General features: G+C 45.9%; 1 protein-coding gene across 4 annotated transcripts in view; it reads right to left on the reverse strand.

Moving 5' to 3' along the window:
- Positions 1–5,541: 5,541 nt before the first annotated feature.
- smoc2 (SPARC related modular calcium binding 2) overlaps positions 5,542–20,229 on the reverse strand; it is a 28,331-nt gene continuing 13,643 nt past the window's right edge. The window contains exons 5-13 of one of the 4 annotated variants that reach the window (XM_072709760.1): positions 19,802–19,846; positions 17,803–17,886; positions 17,300–17,374; positions 14,256–14,442; positions 12,061–12,143; positions 7,737–7,836; positions 7,180–7,427; positions 6,353–6,390; positions 5,542–6,058 (exon numbers count right to left, since the gene is read on the reverse strand). In XM_072709760.1, the coding sequence (XP_072565861.1) occupies positions 6,035–6,058; positions 6,353–6,390; positions 7,180–7,427; positions 7,737–7,836; positions 12,061–12,143; positions 14,256–14,442; positions 17,300–17,374; positions 17,803–17,886; positions 19,802–19,846 (884 nt within the window). In that variant the 3' untranslated portion in view covers positions 5,542–6,034. Of the gene's footprint in view, positions 6,059–6,352; positions 6,391–7,179; positions 7,428–7,736; positions 7,837–12,060; positions 12,144–14,255; positions 14,446–17,299; positions 17,375–17,802; positions 17,887–19,801; positions 19,847–20,229 lie in introns of all 4 variants that reach the window. The other 3 variants (XM_072709762.1, XM_072709759.1, XM_072709761.1) reach the window with 3 other exon arrangements.

Below are 20,229 nucleotides of genomic sequence, written 5' to 3' on the forward strand. Positions count from 1 at the left end.
GTTCAGCAGAGGGAGTCTCTATCATTCTCTATGTCAACAGAAATTTTATTTTGTTCTAATTGTCTTGCATCTCTTAGTTTCTTTGTTGCCCTTTTTAAAATATTTCTCCCTCTTATGATTAAACAAGGCACCATTTATTACCCTGGGAAATTCTGACGGGGGTCCAGATTGTGTTTTTGGCACCTACTGACTTCAGTGGAAGTCGTAAATAAAGAAGCCGCATGATTTTTACAAGCTGTGAGTCGCTCTTTATTCTGAAGTTGCATTACTGCTGAATTAAATATTTTCTCCAGTCCTGTCAAACTCAGACCAGCCTGCTAATCCACAATTTTATGACTAATCCTGATGCTAGAGGGACATTTCTGGATGGACATACAACTCCAATTGCAACAGGCCTATGCATCCGAATCAGACAGCCTTAGTTTCAGGCACTGTAGCCTTGGTGTTCTTGTTATTAATTTGCTGCTTTGTTAAAAGCAGCTTACAGTTTCACTTGTTTAGACAACTGGGTATTTTACAAGAGAACCTTTCTGAACTGTACCTCAGCATAACCAGAAACCTTCAGGGTTACAAATCAGTGTCCTGAGCCACCATGTTACCTGCATGGTAATAAAAACAATATTCAGTCTGGGCAAAGGCTTGTGTACTAGAACAAAGGGTACCTCAGTACCAGACATGTGTAACTGAACCAAGATTCCATCTTTACCAGACTTATGCAAAAAAAAAGAAAAAAAGATTCCATTCGTACCAGACTGCGCTAACAGAACAAAGAGCGACTCAGTGCCGAGCCAGTGTAATGAAGACCCCATTGGTGCATGACTCTTTTACGGAAACAGGAATTCCGTTTTTTGGCCTGCAGTCTGAAAAGATATAGATTTTAATGTTTAATAAGTCAAGTTAACAACTTCAGCTGATTTTAATTACTTCAGAGCCTAGCTCTGATTTTTTTTCATGCCAGCAATGAACCAGAAAAGAGGTTCTGTAGACATTGCATTCACTCTGCATTCACTGTAAAGTCCACTCATCCTTAAGACTTCTCCCAAAAAACGCTGCCTGTTAATTGACAGTGAATGTAAAGACACAGCACGTCCTGACTGCTTGGGGGCTACCTTAAAAACAAAATAAAATTTCCCAGCACCTCACCATTCAAGTGATGTTTACCCAGAGCACAGAGGCACTGGAAAGCAAGTGGCCATTAAAAGTGTGAGGACTTTGGACAGTAAATTTTGTGCATGGGTCCTGGGGTGCCAAGTGCTGGGCCTTTCAGCTATTAACACACAACTAGGCCCAGTGAGTGTCGCTCAATGGCATCTCTGTGCTCGGTGGGGAAAGATTGCAAAGGCTGCCATTAGGAGATCCAGGTGCATAGGCCTGCAATGCCAAGAGCCCATAGATGCACTGTTTTTAATAGAACTTAATTCCCTGTTGGAAGGAGGCCTGGAGGGATACATAACGAAAAAAGAGCCTACCGTATTTCGTTCTTAAATGTCTGTGTGTATCAAGTATGAAAATGTTTGTTATGGAGATCTTCAAATTAGAAATCATATATGGGGGGGGGGGCAGGTAGGTGCAAATCTAGGCTGGAAGGCTGAATATCTCAGCATGCTCTTGACTAGAGTATATAGAAGCGCTAGAAGAGAGCTACTGCTGCTTTGGCCTTGGCTTTCCTTACGGCTGGTCACCATGATGAAGGTACTGGGCCAGAGGCCCAACTCAAAGGCACAAGAGCAGGGTCTCACTGACCAAGAGGTTTTGAAGCTTTAAATGGATTGTGACATTATGACAGCAAAACAGCCAGATATTAAAGAAGCTAAGCATCTACTACTGTGGGTGAATATAATGCCCTCTTTCTACCCTACAAAAATCTCAGACCAGCTTTTGTGAGCCACACATATCCAGCTAACCCCATTTAAACCCTAACAGTGACTAAATCATGGGAAGTGCAGTTCATCACTTGTGGTATTTCTAGGTAAAAGGCCTGGTAATCAGTCAATATGGTGATGCAGTCTGATTCCAGCCATACACCATTCCTTGTTGTTGCTTAGTATTTTTCACCTTGCTTGTTTTCAAAGCTCACACAAATATAAAAGAAAACATTTCCACTTCTACTGGTATATACAGGCTCAGTCAGCCAGCTCTCAAACCAAATGACTTTATTGGTAAATAACTGCAGACTCCTTTTCGTGAGGACATGCCTGTTTGGCAGACAAAGCTCTCTAATTGTGAAGGGGCACTATTGTTTTTGGTGCATTGTGTTGAGTACTTTTGCTAGGCAGTGTGCCAGGCCACCTATAGGAATGCCGAAACCCACACACACCCGAGTTCAGGCTCGTTAAGACCAAACATGCTCAGGTGAGACCAGTTCAGAGTCTTTCAGCAGCTCTTGTGAACTGGGAGGGTGGGGGGACAGCATGTATTGGTTACTCTGTGTTTTTTGTGTCAAAACTGCAAAAGTGTTTTTTTTTCCCCACCCATTGCATTGTTAGAACTTGCCAAGCGGCTGGTTAGTATAAAATGCCCAATAAAAACAGTTGAAACATTTCCTCCATACCTGCATATGCTCACTCTTTAATTCACTTTGCTGTGTGGTGTGGCAATATTTTTTTTTACTTTATTTTTCGATATGAACACAGCTGTAAGCGTAACACAGCATGACAAAAAATTATGAAAGTTTTTAGGATTAGTTGACTACACATTGTCCTTAATTTTATTGTATCGTAATAAAATGATGCATTTGATGGTCCAGGCAGGTAAGTGTAGTAATGCTGTTTTGATGGCCATATTCAGTATCTAAAGATCTACAGCATGTGTGGTTTGTACTCATCGCTCTGATTTCTTGATCTGTTGACTTATAGCGAGAGATTGAATGCTCAGTGACCATTCTGGAAATGCAACAGGGCAGGTAAAAACACTCCTCCAAAAATATGCATTCAGTAATGGATAGAAATGTATTAGTGATTCCTCACTCACAATAAGTGTTTCTCTCATCAACAGGAATAACTCACAGGATCCAGAAAACGGGTCTTCATTATGGAATATAAACTTCCAGTTTGGTGCCTGACTCTGGCTCTGGTTCTCTGGTTTATATTGCTGCTGCAACCAACGCCTGTCCGTCTTTGCGTCTCTTGAAGGTCCACCGGCTCCTGTCTGAGGCTTTCCAACTTACCAGCCATTAACATCCCACTTACTCAGGTTTGTGCTTTTCTGCTTCTGTCATTCATTTCACCATGATTCCAGGATCAAAGTATGGGAAAGGTAACAGCTGTCGCGAAAACTTAACATCATGCATGCATTCTGGATCATCATATGGTGATTTGTAGACAATCGGGCCGCGGGGACACCCTTTAGACTCTGTCTTTGAAATCTAAATGGATAACCTCTCCTTCATGTGTAAAACCAGACCAGGGACTGGATGAAAAAGAAACTCAGACCAATCTGCTGGTTGTAAATTACACTCCAAGTGTAAATAAAACCGTCAGTCTGTGATCCCAACCTCCCGATCCTTGTGATAAATGAAGACCATCAACACAAGACCTTCCTGAAAGTAATTTTTCCCTCTATTACATTCGACATTATTTTAAACTACTAACTAGCTAAACAGTATGAAGTGATCATGCTCCTACCAGATAATGTCCGTCCATTCATGCATCCATACATCATACTCATTTTTGCATTCATTCATTCATTCATTCATTCATTCATTAACCTTTATTTAACCAAGCAAAGCATTCAGAACAGTTTCTTATTTGACAGCCCGACAAGTGACAAAAAGCATTTGTAGAACAAAATGAAAACTTAAAAATGAGGTAATAATAATAATAAATAAAGAAAAATAAAAGAAAACCCATAACAGAATGATTAATCGGAATGATGACATTTACAAGAATCATTAAAAATGTCCATAAGTAAGAATCTTAAGGCCTTGACAGATATAGATTTATCCAGTTTCAAAGAATTCTGTAATGAATTCTAGTCATTGGCAGCAGCAGATTGAAAGTGGGTTTATGAGGCTCAATTCTAATATAAGAGGAAGACAAGGAGATTTATCTGTAACAACTGAGTTAGGTAACGGGGTAAATAGCTAAGATAAGTTTTAGCGTAAACCAATGAATGTTACGACGAGTCTGCAAAGAGGGCCGTTTGACCAAAGTGTACAGGAGGCATTTGTAACAAAACAGATTACAGAATGATAGATTACATCAGGTTTCCTAAGTGTTCCTTTGCCAGCCATTGTGTCCCCATAATCAAGGGAAGTATGGCCATCTGAACAAGCATATATTTGGCAGCAAAGGACCAGTTTCCATATAAAAAGCCAAGTTTTGCCTTCATCTTAGACTGCAACATGGTGATATGGTGAGAGAAGGCCAATGAACTGTACAAATGCCTAAGTATTTATAAGCAGTAACATGTTCAAGAATAATTCCGGTAATGTGGTAAGTAAAGGGAAATACGGTACCTCTCCGACCAAACATCATAACTTTAATCTCAGCAGTGTCAACATGCTCCATCACTGCTTATCTACGGCAGGGTCATGGTGAGTGAATAAGTCTGTGTTTTTTATGTAAGTCTGCTTCCCAGAATATATTTCAAATATATACAATTTTATTAATTACTGTTTACATTGTTGCTGGATTTTTTCATTGGATTTGATTTAATTTTTATGGAATTTACGTAAAGAATATATTTTTATTGTTGCTAAAGAAACTATTTCACAATGACTAATCCTAATAATAAGTAAATATCTTAGTAGACCAGGTTGTATCTGACAAGAGTGCTGACTGTCTGGTGCACTGCACACCAGTTAACAATCATAACCCTGTTGTAGTCTGTCTTTCTCTTTTAGTGGATCCATTTGTATTAATCTACAAAAAAGCGCACAAAATCTATGCTGAAAAGTTCCCCTGAGAAGGACAGAGAGATCATGTAAACTTGGGGTGGTCTGGCTGTCCTGTGCAGGGAAGGGCTTGTCCCCCACGGGGAAAATACCAAAAGTGCCACCTGTTCACTGTTGAGGGAGACCACCACAGCAGAGCCGGACTCAGGGAATCAGCCCGTACCTCTCTGCCCCCCCCAGCCCCGCCCACCATCCCTGTCTCACCAAGCCCCGCCCACAGCCATGCCCCAAAACCCTCCAAGACACACTATGTTCAGCCATCCATCTGTCTTCATTCTTCCAAAGGAATTAGGAGCCAAATACTAAAGACAAATTAGCATTGAGACCGCTTTGCTGTGATCGTATAAAATATGGCCGGGGGAACTATTGGCATCATGTCTGACTGACAGGTTACAAAACCTTTGCTAGGCATGACTAATATCTTAATCTTCAGAGAATGTGTTACTCAGGTCAGAGAAAAATGCAAAATTTATAAAAAGGAAGGAAAAAAGAGCCCTAAAGGGACAGTAAAAGAATTAATAAGTCAAATAAAAGAGAGAACATCAATCATAAAGAAACACCTGTTTATGGACCCTCAGCGTTTTCTTGTCATTTTCGTGTTAGCAATTCTTCCAAGATGAAAAGAAAACTTTTATATACACAAGAAATGTAAAAAAAACAGTTATTTATTAACTAGTTATGCAGATCCATCTCAAGAACATTTATTTTGCAACAATTCTGGTTTAAGATACTTAAAAACTACTTTACAGAGCTCTGAAAATGTTTGGTCGCTAGTTCAGTACATACAAGATACAAAGGCTCTAATTATTTGCTTTAACAAACTATCCGTACATCAGCTATAAAATACCAACAATTAAAAAACAAAAACATAAAATGCAACAAAAATACATGAAAACTTGTACAACTCAGAAAAGTATACCTTTAGACATGAAGGACACATACATTGTATGTGTTAAATTATTTCTTTAAAGACATAAAAAAGCTAACTAAGTCATTCACAGATTCAGCAGTCTGTTTAAATACCTCATCTCTACAAAGTGAATTTACATTTTAAAGTACAAAGTGCAAATACTATGGTTTCCATTGCCGTTTGGTGGGGGAGAATCTCTGGCCTTCCTATTTTGTGTGCCCTGTTTCACTCTAGCCTTGCTTCTTTACTGGGTTCTGAAACACAGAAAGGAACAAAAATATAGAAACCGCATACTTGCATTACATCATATCCCCATAGCCATGAGTGCCCTTTCTATGCACATGAACATTAAAACAACCTTTCATGTGAATGTCAGGGTCATGTGACATTGGGTCTGTATATTTGTGCAAAATGCAGTGTGTCACTGTGCTGCCAGATCAGATGATGCTGAGAAAAATACATTTCTGTTCTCTAAACATGGTGATATGACTCTTGATCAGTCTTCAGTGATCAATCAGGGAAAATCAACAAGAAAAGTAACTGTTCACCTGTTTATTGGAAATTGTGCTTTCACTTGCCTTTGCTCCTAGGAAAATTGGAGAATAAACATTCATGGCAGCTTATCATCATCATCATCATCATCATCATCATCATCATCATCCAGGGGCGGATTAAGGTGTACAGAGGCCCCTAGGCTACAGTAGTCTGTGGGCCCCCCAACCAAGCCCCGCTCCGCGCCATTGGGGGCCCCCTTGCAGGCTGGCACACGTGGGGCCCCTAGGCTTAAGCCATATCTAGCCTGTGCGTTAATCCGCCCCTGTCATCATCATTATTGTTGTTAATACGAATAAGAATAAAAGGTGCCACTTTACAATAAGGCTCCCTTTTGCCACTTGTAAATGGTAGTAACTCATTAATAATAAAAAAAACTATGTTATAACTTGTTTAAAGTTGTCTATTAATATTTTTATTAATAGACAACTCTATCTTTAAGATTCTATCTTTTATCTGATATCAAGTCTTTCATTATTTGGGGAATATTAACCAAACATAAATGCAAACTGAAAAAAAAAACAAATTACAGACACTCCTCTACTTATGAATGAGTTATGTTCCGAACAGTCGTTTGTAACTTGAAATGTTTGTAAGTCGTTATTCAACATCATTTAAAGGGTATATGCAAGTACAAAGTACTAGCAAGTATTAGGCGGAATTGATGTGCAGAAAAAAAAATAGATGTTTTAACCTTTTAACCTGTAAGTGGTTATTGATTGTAAATGTCAGTGACGTTTCCTAACACACATTCCATGTGTTTTGCAGGCTTGTTGTGCGATCGCTGTAGCTAGCCCCCGTTTCCCATCCCCCTGATGCTCACCGTCCTCCTTCGTAACGCCCAGGCATCCCATCAGCTCCTGCAGGGAGAGAGACTTGTCGTTGCTGATGTCGCAGTACTCCACGAACTTCTTCACGCACTTCTTGGGCTTGGACTTCTTGCGGAGGAAGCGCTTGAAGGGCTTGATCTCCTTCTTGCCGATGTCACCGCTGGCATTCTTGTCCAGCTGACTGAAATACCAGTGCACAACCCTCTCCTCCAGTGTGTGGCTGGGGTCGGGCTCCAGCATCCTGCCAAGCCAGGGGTCAGTGAAGGATGGCTGTGAATCGCTACACGTTGTGAAGGACTTAGGAACCGAGTCATATGAAGTGGATAAATACTCCACACACAAAACAGTGTCAGGTCATCATGCCAAGAATGAATAATGTAATATACACATTTCTATACTGCGATTTGTGCTGTAAGATTTGGGAGTTAATTGGCAGGGTCAAGCTATGACACACAGAATGCTTCCTATATTTCAGTCGGGTTATTGCGCTTTACTCATTGAGCTTTGGTCTCCAGTATGATGTGCCTCGTGGCTCAGGCATTGGCAGTACCTGGCCGCAGAAGCTGGGTCGGTAACAGCGTGCACCATATCGGTCGACAGGGCGTCCAGGACGCTGGTGAGAAACTCTGTCTTCTTCTCTCCAGGGCATCCTGAAAGAGGCCGGCGGAATCTTTACAGGTGGGCCAAATCTCTCTAGTTCACATTACTGCAAGGGTGTGACTGGGCGATCGACCCACGGATCAGCTGACACACCGCACCAGGGGGAGGCTGTCCTGAGCGCCTCGATAGGTGGTCCCTAATCCTGAAGGCAGGAAGTAAAAATAACAGATGCTGCATGGACAGGCGGCGGCATGGCGGGAGATAAAAACGCGAGGAGCCTGTCGCGCTTTAAGTGTGCTTTACTCCCTGTTGTAAAAAGCTAGCCTCCCCAACACCTGCCAATCATCCCAAAGGCTCCATTTACACGTTGCTGCTGGTGGGGTGAGAGCTTCCATCTCCAAAGTCTGATCTGCGTGGCTTAAGGACATGAAATTGTGATTCTCAATATTAACATCAGAATTCCTTATGTAAGAAGCTGGAGGAAAAAGACAGGAAAGAGTGTGCAGTAGCGTGAAAGCTGGGCTTCCAGAACCTCATGTGAGCAGGAGCAGCACGCGGGTGATGGGAACCTGAGCGATATCTAAACCATGGACCGGGGGTGGGGGGGTGTTTTGGGGCATCAGTAAGAGTGCAGTGATGAACAATAACAAACATTTGATATCTACCAATCAACTGTATTTTTAGCCCGTATATATAATGTTATGTCATTCCCAGCATTGGCCGATTCTCAGGAAGCATGACCTAGACAAAATGAATTGCAGGGGCCCTAATGATAATAACTGGGTTCTTGGGCATACAGTTTGTAAAAGAAGGCAGGTTTTCGTCAAAGAGCCGAGGGCTATAGACCCCAAAGGGATTCCTGCAGACCCTCGTCCTCCTCGGGCAAACGACAGGCCAAACGTGCCTCTGCACACAAGAATTTCTCCCAAGTTCTTTTTTGTTGCTGTTTTATGGCCCTCTTGGGTCCGCCAGCCATAGGGATAATTGCATGGTGCGCTTTCTCCGCTGCTCAAACAGGTGGCGGCCAGCGCTAGCGTAAACAGAAGCCCAGATCTCAGGATCATTTCTGGCAGGTTATAAAACGCCGCCCCTCTGAGTCTTACATAAACCGCGTTGGCCTGCAGCGTCTCCATCTGGCCTGCCGCCAGTAAAGCAGCCCACCTGTTTGCAGCGAAAGTCGCGCCCGACGGCCATGAGCACGTGAGCGGCATCTCCGGTTGGCCCTCGCACCACACAGGGGGGTTGGGGGGGAGGGGGGTACGATTCTCCCCGCCGTAGCTCGCATTTTGAACAAGTACGGAAGGTTTAAGAATTTGGCTTCTGGGACCTTTTCAGAACGCAGCAGCTTTAACAGGTTCATGAAAAAACATCCCAGCTAGCGGAATGGGGAGCTATTTAAACTGTCCTGTATGAAAGGCGCACTAGTTGAAGTCTTGTAATGATTACTGCTACATTTATTAGCGCCTCATCCTTTATTTTTTACTTTTAAAACAATGACAATGAAAAGTGTCTAATTTCCAGTCTGATTGGCCACAGAACTCTCATATGTGCGGTGCCCCTGCTGCCCCCCCCCACCCCCCCCCCCCCCACACCACTGGGCCGTGGGATCCCACTGATTCTCATTTTCCGCTAGCCAAGTTGTTCCGCAAACGTGCTCTGCACTGAGGTGTGTCAGTGCACCAGCTGCCAGTAACTCCCCCCCCCCCCCCCCCCACACTCCTCTCCACTAGACCCATGCCAAAAATTCCCACCGTCACCTCCACCCCACCCCCCACCCCCCACCATGTGGCTGCACCCGATGCCGGAGTTCCACCCAGCATGCTGCAACTTCACGCCTGTGATGCAAGCAAGCCGTTTATAATCACTGCCGTGTGACACGTTAACATGCTCCAGCAATATACTGATGCAATTTTAGCAAAAACATGTCTGAAATTCCTCATTCGCCCCTTCCTACCTGCACTGGGGGCCACAGCTCTGACGTAGTCAAGGCATTCAGGCAAACATGCCTGGAGGTTTGGTGAAATACCTCTCTGTACGAACAGGTAAGGAGTAAAACTGCGAGCCTATGCAGCTCTGGATGAAATCATCTGCAAAACGGACAAATTATACCCCGACAACCGTTTGGAATGGCTATTATGTGCTGCACCTGCAAGCCTACAGAAAACATGAGTTTAGAATGTAATGGTCACTGTGATGACATATGAAACCAGGCTGACGGTGTGTGTGTGTGTCTGTGCCTGGGTCAACACAGGAGAAATCCCAAGGTTAAATTTCCCTTCAGAAAGCTGTGCTCTGCTTTGGATGGCTGTGGGACACAGTATTGGTGTCTGTTGGAGGGAGATGTCTCAGCTGCAGGATAAAGATGCCCTTGAGCTTCTCGTTAATATATTATTTCATCAGGCTGGTTGTGCAGAAGGAGCTGTGCCGGCAACAGGGCAGGCTGTGTTCAGGGGGGGCCTGTGTTCGGGGGGGGGCTGTGTTCAGGGGGGTATGGGAGCATTGGGGGGGGTTAATGTGCATTAGTGGGAAGCCGGCTGCTCTGGGAGCCCCAAGAGAGCCTTGGAGCTGGATGACAAAAGCAGAACTGCAACACACAAATGTGTGCACACACACACACATACATACACACACACACACCACACATATGCACACACACACGCATACCCACACACACACACCCACACCACACATACGCACACACATACACACACACACCACACATACGCACACACATACACACACACACCACACACACGCACACACACACCACACATACGCACACCACACATACACATACACACACCACACACACACACACCACACATACGCACACACACATACACACACCACACACAAGCACACACACACCACACATACGCACACACATACACACACACACACACATTCCTCCTCCCGACAAAGCTCGCGGTAAATCAGCAGTTCTACTCTGGACCTGTTCTGCTAAACCCACCTGTGAATCTGGGCTGGTGCATCACCAGCTACACAAACAGCAGGGGGGGGAAGGCAATGGTGAAACACAGGACCCTCTGTTTGCCTCGTTTTGGTTGGGCCATCACCGTGTTTAAAAACGACACGTAAAAACACACCAGCGAGTGAGGAGCTTGGGCTAGAGCCTCTGTCAGCTGGCCCACTTTCACCCCCCTCAAATACCTCCGGATGTCTGTTGTGTTTGTTTATAATATTGAAAATGCGGTTGGACTAACCTGGACCTGAGTCACTGAGGATGAGCCAGAGACGGTCCAGCATGACTCAGCGCTATGGTCCTGCAGACCATCTAATCCAGCTGACACCTTCCACACACAGAGAGCCACACACAGAGTTACACACACACAGAGGCACACACACACACAGGCACACACACACACAGGCACACACACATACATACATACACATTCATAGACACACACACACACACATACAGGCACACACACACACACACACACACATACAGGCACACACACACACACACATACAGGCACACACACACACACACACATACAGGCACACACACACACACACATACAGGCACACACACACACACAGGCACACACACATACAGGCAAACACACACACACACACACAGGCACACACACATACATACATACACATTCATAGACACACACACACACACACACACATGCCCCAGGCTGCTGTCAGTCACAGCCCCTGCCTTTACTGCCTCCATAGCATTTGACTCCCCCCGGTATCCAAGGCCAGATGCTTTCGCTGGTGCTGTTCCCTCTAGCCTGGAACGCTCCTCTCACCCAAAACAGTACCCTCCATCCCTCTTTTTCCCAGGCATCCCTAATTACCTGGTATCTACCCCAACACCCCCCTCCCCCATCTGGGGGGGGGTATGTGCATTTCGGGGGTATGGGAATCTTCACTGAGAACAAAGTCTGCTCCCTAACGATGTAAACAGCGGCATGCTTGACCGCCGCAGGCCCCTATCACGTTATCGCCCCCCAGCCATGGGTCGCAACCCCACAATGGGGTGGGCCGCCTTATCCTCCGCCTGTTTCTGGGGGAGCTGGGAGGACGCCGTGCCTGGAATGCCAGTGGAATGCCAGTGTAGCTGCCTGTTAATGGCTAAGTTGCGTTCGACAGTGAGCTGAACGCCTCTGCAGTGCTGTTATCCAGCGGCAGCGGTGAATAATGAGGTCGTCTGAGGACATCGCTTGTGGCCCCATGGCTAGATACTCCTTTCCATGTATGAGAGCCCCCCTCCCCATGGGCCCAGTCACATGACCTACCTTGGAGGTGTCTGCTCCTGAAGTGGTCCTTGGGCTTTGTCGGATGGGCCCTGGCGTTTCCGTCACATTTCGGCTGCTCGTATCTGCACGGGATGCAGAAAAGCAAACATGCCATCTCTGGATAACTCCCACAATGCTGCAGTACAGGGTTCATATCGAGCAATGCTGTAGACATGTATATACAATACACTATTTATATACCATATCAAATACAATGTGAAAGACAGAAGACGAGCTAATTGGCTCATGTCATGAGTCAAGCCACGCCCACATCAGTCAGCACAGTTTCAGTGTCAAGCCCCACAGTGGTCTGGGAGGAAATGATTTGCTCTCAGTTCTAAGAAGTGTCTTTGTGGGTCAGGGTGTGGATCCAAGTTTAGCTTGAACTCCAGAGCATGTTTTATTCTGTAAATATCACTGCAGATGATACTGTCACTTGCTAACAAGTGACCAGGGAGAGGAACCGTTAGTGTGAAGTGGTCACAGGGAGGCTTTTATGTGTCAGAAAAGAGAGGTCCACAAACCTCCATCTCATCGCAACAGAGACAGTCAGTGGCAAAACACAGGGGCATGTGCCCCCACCTCTCGTTCTATGCCCCCGCTCTGTGCCCCTGCCCTGTTCCCCGACCCCCTGCACCGTGTCCCCGCTCTGTGTCCCTGCCCTGTTCCCCGACCCCCTGCACCGTGTCCCCGCTCTGTGCCCCTGCCCTGTTCCCCGACCCCCTGCACCGTGTCCCCGCTCTGTTCCCCTGCCCTGTTCCCCGACCCCCTGCACCGTGTCTCCGCTCTGTGCCCCTGCCCTGTTCCCCGACCCCCTGCACCGTGTCCCCGCTCTGTGCCCCTGCCCTGTTCCCCGACCCCCTGCACCGTGTCCCCGCTCTGTTCCCCTGCCCTGTTCCCCGACCCCCTGCACCGTGTCCCCGCTCTGTGCCCCTGCCCTGTTCCCCGACCCCCTGCACCGTGTCCCCGCTCTGTGCCCCTGCCCTGTTCCCCGACCCCCTGCACCGTGTCCCCGCTCTGTGCCCCTGCCCTGTTCCCCGACCCCCTGCCCCCGCTCTGTGCCCCTGCCCTGTTCCCCGACCCCCTGCCCCCGCTCTGTGCCCCTGCCCTGTTCCCCGACCCCCTGCACCGTGTCCCCGCTCTGTTCCCCTGCCCTGTTCCCCGACCCCCTGCACCGTGTCCCCGCTCTGTGCCCCTGCCCTGTTCCCCGACCCCCTGCACCGTGTCCCCGCTCTGTGCCCCTGCCCTGTTCCCCGACCCCCTGCACCGTGTCCCCGCTCTGTGCCCCTGCCCTGTTCCCCGACCCCCTGCACCGTGTCCCCGCTCTGTGCCCCTGCCCTGTTCCCCGACCCTCTGCACCGTGTCCCCGCTCTGTGCCCCTGCCCTGTTCCCCGACCCCCTGCCCCCGCTCTGTGCCCCTGCCCTGTTCCCCGACCCCCTGCACCGTGTCCCAGCTCTGTGCCCCTGCCCTGTTCCCCGACCCCCTGCACCGTGTCCCCGCTCTGTTCCCCTGCCTGGTGCCACGCAGCCCTCCAGCTGACGTACAGCTTCAAAGCATTTACACTAATTTACCTGTTGATTCTCCATAGCAAAATGAGGTGTTTAAAGACTGTAGTTTGATTTTTGAGTTTCCTTTTGTCAGTACCTCAAAAGCACAACGTGTACCTGTGGCTGACCTCTGAACCTGTATATCTATCACCTCTATCTCCTCCTAATGAACTAGTTCTACAAACCAGGTATCACAGATATAACATCACATTACATATTTATGAGCTTTCAGAAGGGAATGTTCACCAGCCATAAGAGCTTAGGAATAAGATTTTTATAAGACCTTTCAGTCGGTTTACATTTTAAATGCAAATTTTGTGGGGGGTTTTTTTCTGACAGGAAATTAAAATATTTTGACACATACAGAGTGAAAGATTCATGGGGATGATTTGCACTTCATTATTTTAGATGCATAGATATGCCTTAGCTTTGGAGAGTAGAGTGCACCAGGCTCCCCTGAACCCTTTCATCGCCCACACGGCGGTATCTTTGTGAGGGAGTGCAGTCACGTGGTGCGATGCCCCCCCCCATTAAACATACACTCCCCCGATGGTGCTCATCCGATGGTGCTGTAACCAGTGCTCCCTCTGTGACCTCTGCCCTTCTCGGAGTCCCTGTGATCTTCGGAGCTCCTCGGAGCCGCTTACCGGGTGGAGGTGCCGGGGATGGGGCGGCCGGTGTCTACCAGCACGCACCAGCAGTAGCCCGTGGAGGGGTGGCACTGCACTGCCTTGTACAGACCACCGTGCGCGCAGTCAGGGATGAACACCGCCTCATTCTTGTGCTGCCGAGCCTCCTCCTGCGCCGACTGCTGCTCCTGCTCACAAGAAGCAGCTGCTGGAGAGTTGGGGGTGGGGGGGGGGGAGAAGGGCAGCAGGGTTAGATTCAGAAATCTGGGACGTCCGACCTTGCTCCAGTGGGGGCCACCGGGGCATGCTGCTGCGCTCCTGCTCCTCAAACCGCCTGCTCATCACCTGGCCAAATAGGGGGATTTATTTGCATGAACACAAATCTTGGATTCCTGCCTGACCTGACTAATATATTCTGGCTCATAAAATAATGCTGCTTATTTAATTTGTCAGGGATGGGAAGCCGGTGTCCTCTGTTCTCCTTCAAACAGCCCGGGGGGCGGGGGGGTTGTTTAGGAACAGACCGCAGCCGCCTTAATCATCCCCCAGCATGTTTATGGACATAGAGGGCTAATGAGCACACAGGTCCCCCTGTGCCAGACTTACATAAATATTTGGGCCCTTGAACGCGTCTGAGTGTCCGCAAGGGCGCAGCGGTCGGTCCAGCAGCTGCCGCTCCAGTCCGACAGACCCTGCTACATAAACAGGGCTGCCTGAAACGCGGCCCTCGCCTGCCTGCCCCAAGAGGAGCCTGTGGCTTGTGGAGTTCCCCACTGGCCATGTGTACGGAATGTGGGGGGGTCATAGTTCGGACATTATGCACAGCTTGCTGCATTGTGGGAATCTACCGGTAAATATTATCGAGAGGCCTGGAATAAACAAACAGGGGGCTTTGCATGCGCAATTTCAAGCATAGTGATATCAATTCAGGACACGGCCCCTTCAGACAGCTGCCCAGCCCTGATTCGCAGCTTCACTGACTGTTAAATTCACCTAAATTCATCACGACACATAATGATGCTTCTTTTCCTTTCGTGATAACATAAGAACATAAGAACATAAGAACATAAGAAATTTACAAACGAGAGGAGGCCATTCGGCCCATCAAGCTCGTTTGGGGAGAACTTAGCTAATAGCTCAGAGTTGTTAAAATCTTATCTAGCTCTGATTGAAAGGAACCCAGGGTTTTAGCTTCCACTACAATAGCAGGAAGACTATTCCATACTCTAACTACACGCTGTGTAAAGAAGTGCTTCCTCAAATTTGTTTTAAAATGTTCTCCCGCTAATTTCCACTTATGGCCACGAGTTCTAGTATTTAGACTAATATTGAAATAGTCATTTGGCTGAACAGCATCCAGACCCGTTAGAATCTTATAGACCTGAATCATATCCCCCCTTAGTCTCCTTTGCTCAAGGCTGAACAGATTCAGTTCCGCTAACCTCTCCTCGTATTAGGAAAACTGACAGGACATTAGCTTTTAATATTCATTTAAATTAGCATTTTATTTCAGCATTAGTTTTAATCTTTGCTATGGAGAAACAAAGAACATTAACACACCCAGTCTTTTTAATCCGTTTTTCAGCAGCAAGAGTAAACTGTTCCTCATGATTTTGTAGAATCCCATCTTAGCATCACCATTGCAGAGGCTGTTTCAAGCCTTAGAATATAGTTTGATATAGTCTTAAAATACTCGACAACTGTAAATCTGCAGAGAATATCTGTCTGTTCTCTCCACCTTAAACTTAATGCGTATACTGCCAGATCAGTTCAGATTGTGTATCTCACTTTAAGGTACAACAGCTTTCATTCAAACTGCCAACCACGAATGTACCACTCTACCTGCTGCCATTTTAATTGTTTTTGACAATGCTGGCAGATGTAGTCAACGCCATCACAAAATATATAGCATATGTGTGGTGCTGGATTTTACTATAAGCTCCGGCACAGTGCCCACGGAGTCCCAGAATAAAGCCTGAGATCTTCCGGCTGTGGTCCTTTGCAAAGCAGCCAGTTTACCACACCGCTGACAAGCGGGATGCCAAGAAGAACACCAAAAAAAGATAAGCAATTTTCACAAATCATCCCACATTCCCACATTCCCGCTCGCAACTTTATTCTATGGGATGTCGAATGTTTCATTTGTTTTCATTACTTCAGTGCTACCCACACAAAAGGGGCCCTGAAATTACCCTCTCCCGCCGTCCCCTCCCCGCCGCTCCGCACCCCAGCCCGCTCGGCTGTTTTATCTTCCGTGGGCAGCGGGATTCCTGAGCGAGGCTCATTTTTAATACCATCATCCGCATAACCAGAGAGCATGTGCGTAATCAAAACCAGTGACTTCGGCGCTCGCTTGCTTTTTATTGGTTATAAATCAGGGCGGCTTCTCAGTGCAGCAATTCACGCGACCCCCTCCCCAGCCCTAATCCCCCCCCCCCCCCCAAAAAAAAAAAGTGTTTTCGGGTAAATCATAGGTTCAGCGACCCTGGTGATGAGATCAATATGTGCCATATTAAAGTGCGTGGTGTGGTCTTTTGCGGTAACTCGGGATGGGGGGGCATCGACACCGGTTCCAATGAGCAGCAACCCCCCCACCCCACACAGTTTGCCGATCGCTATGCAATACCCCAATTCACAGCAGACTCTTCATTTTCTAGTGAACAGGGGGACTCCCTGGTCACTGACTGACAGGATGCAATGGTTTGCATTTAATGTGATTCGGGGCATCTAACCAAGCCTCTCGGGTCCTAAATCAGTCGCAGAAATGGAAGTAACTGCAGCCTCTCCTTAAAGTTATAAAAGACCAGACCTCAAGATTATAGCATTCATGTTTCAACAAAAAAGAATCAGTCATAAGCAGACAAGTCCGTTGTGAACAGGACACCTTCCCCATGTCACATTAATCATTTAAAAATAACATTTTTATTTTGAGTGTCCATTTGCACAAGGTATGCTAGGGTGCCTAGGAAAACAGTCAGCTGGGCCTGATTCTTGGAGGAAAATACCAGCCCTCTGTGCCGATGTTCCGGACGGACAGGATGAGCTCGCGGAAATACACCCACCTTGTGTCCTGGTCCTGTTGTTCTGCCGGCTCCGGACCTGTTCAGTCCAGAGCGTAGGATACTGGGAGATGATATCTGGATGTGAAAAATGTGAGACATTAAGCGCATTTAGAGAGACAAAGCAATGGGACAGTCATTGTCCCTACCCTCAGTATTAATTAACAATCTATTTATAACAATGGTTATAAATACCCAATAATATAATTATAATTACTCAGTAATAAACCCTTGCAAAGGCGATGTAGTATGACAATTTCTCGCAACGACATAAACATGTGTCAGTGTAAATGGGCGCTGTGATAGAGGACTGTGGGCCTTTGCGGTTTAATTAGAGCCTCCTGACTCATCACTGAGGCATTGCCATTTAACGACAGCCGGCAAAGGGGAGGGGGGGGCGCTTCCCAGAAAATGAGAAACATCACAGGAAGTAGAGAGTTTACATGTGAGAAAATGCACCAGCGTGCAGAACCGCGGTATAAGAATGCTGACTGACGGAACCTCACCTTCCTCGTCAGTAGGGGGTGGTGGCTCCACCACAATTCCTGTGGATTCATCTGCATTCAGAATGGAAAAGATTTGCAAGGAAACTACAATTATGAGAGTAAGATAGATTCACCAGTATCTGGGTGTTAGCAATTGATTTGCACATTGCCCGGCCAAGAGAGAGCAGGTAAAGGAACAGACTGAGGAAAAAAATTCAAGGAAAGACAAATAAGAGGAGATGTAGAGGGAAAGGAAACAAGAAAACATCTGGATAGTTGTAAACAGTGGAATAGTGGTTGAATCTGAAAACATTAAAGTGTATTAATCCACGCCATTAACACTGTGTTCGTTTTTGCTGCTTGTAATACACAGCCAAGAAAGACCAAACATCTGCTAAAGACCTACAATCTGCAGAAGAAGTCTACCTGAAAAGATAAGATCTCAAGTGATGACGAGCAATGAATTAATTAACAGGTGGGTTGAGACGGGAATTCTCAGCTGTCAAAGTCCCACTTGGGAATAGAAGCGGAGTTAATCCAATGAAAAAGAATGTGAAGTCAACGGAACAAAGGGTAAATCACCAGGCTGCACATGTTTGAGATGAAATGATTACAATGAGGAGGTTTTGGTTGGTGGTGTTTGTTTTCTTGGAGGAAAGATTGAGAAAGATGTTGGAGCGGTTTAAAATAAACCCCAAGCTGTGGTTGGTTAACCTCACAGAGGTCATGTCCTGCTCGTTTAGATGCTAGGGAGGGCAACTTTTCTCCTAGAGGAACGAGGTGGTTTCTGGTTTCCATGCCAACTCGCAGTAAAATTGCTTATACAGAACAAGGGTTGAGTAACTCAGAGGTCTGGTTCAAAATAGGTATCCTTTCCCCAGTTTTAGGATGTTACGATATGGAAATATTTGAACGCATCAAATCAGACAGACTTACAGGATGCTGATTTGTGACTCCTATTCACATTGTATAACTTTCAGCAATAGGTGCTTAGACAGGCAGCCAAAAAGTTCAATCAGAGTTATGCCCCCATAATTAGTCATTGTAACGTTAATCTTGTATTAGAGTGATTAGCGAGTCTGGTTTAAACTGCGGTTACAGTGTGGGTCGTTTTCTCAAAGTAGGATTCCAGGGTAAGGGGGTGTTGATTGGCCCCAAACTGAACCAAACTGTTGATGTTTTCAAGGTCCTTTTCAAAATCGGCCAACCGCAACCCGCAGTTTACAACTCTCTTCTCTGTTTACACTATCCATTTAAGACAAAGCTCAGGGTCCTGCCAGGATTAAACTGACATTTAAGCGCCATCCAAAAAGTTGATCGATGGGTAATTTTCTGTACAACCGACAGCTGAATTTCATACTGGTCGAGATACCACATTGATTATTTGGCCAAAACTGCTCCCTGAAAGTGAGAAAAAAGGAGTGAGTGTGACAGAAAGACCAAACTAAATATTCAGTCAGTTGCAGCACTGAAGATTATATACAGTAGGAAAAAAAATGATGAGAAACAAAAATTTTATTCTGAAGAATGACATTCCTCTGGGAATTACTGGAGCTGAAAATCTTGCACAGTAGGAGGGCAGGATGCAACAACATCATACTCCTAATCTAAGGGAGAAAAATTAGACGTCACATTTAAATATAAGAATTATAAACATATAAAAATAGCAGAAATGCTCAGGAAAGAAAGCTCATATTTGTACACTTCTGCATAATAATAACATTTAAATCGTTCATTGAGCAGCTCACATCTCAGTATGGTGGACTCAGAGTTTGTGGCATTAGGGGTAATCTAGTTACTAACAGGAGACTTTCTTTCATTGGTCCATTGTTCAGATGCGTATAGCTTGCTTAACCATTGTCTGCTCTCTTTTTCAATTGACAAAATATTGGAGAAACAAGCTCCAGCAGGTAAGAAACCACACAAACGCACATGCACAGACAGCCATACACAGAGCAGGCCATGCTTACGAAAACAAGCCCAGAGAACCGAAATGAGTCTTTTTTGCTAAAATATTTACCTGCTTTGCCTGGTTCCTTGGTGTTCACCTTCTCATGTTTCGAACCTGAGAACGACAAAAAGCACACCGTGTTAGGTTTCCAAAACCCACATGACTTCACCCAATATGTCGCTTTTGTTACAATGTTTCTATTTTACTCTCTGTGTCAAATAAACCATAACTAAATAGAGCGCAAATAATGTGATTTAATAATTATTTAATAGTCATAATAAAGACTTCTGGGAAAAATGTGCCACATATTTCTCAGAAGAAACTATTTCATGCAAAGCCTAAGGATTTGGAAAGTGAAAGAGGCTGAATTTGAAGGCAAAATCATGAAAATGGTGATACATTAATTAATGTTCAGAGTCACATTTCTGAGAATTTCCCAAAATGTTCTGTGAATCCTCCGTCAATTTCTTTTTGTAAATCGTGCAAATAGCGCAGCA

The sequence above is a fragment of the Paramormyrops kingsleyae genome, chromosome 3 (genome assembly GCF_048594095.1).
Source record: "Paramormyrops kingsleyae isolate MSU_618 chromosome 3, PKINGS_0.4, whole genome shotgun sequence".
Classification (NCBI taxonomy): domain Eukaryota; kingdom Metazoa; phylum Chordata; class Actinopteri; order Osteoglossiformes; family Mormyridae; genus Paramormyrops; species Paramormyrops kingsleyae.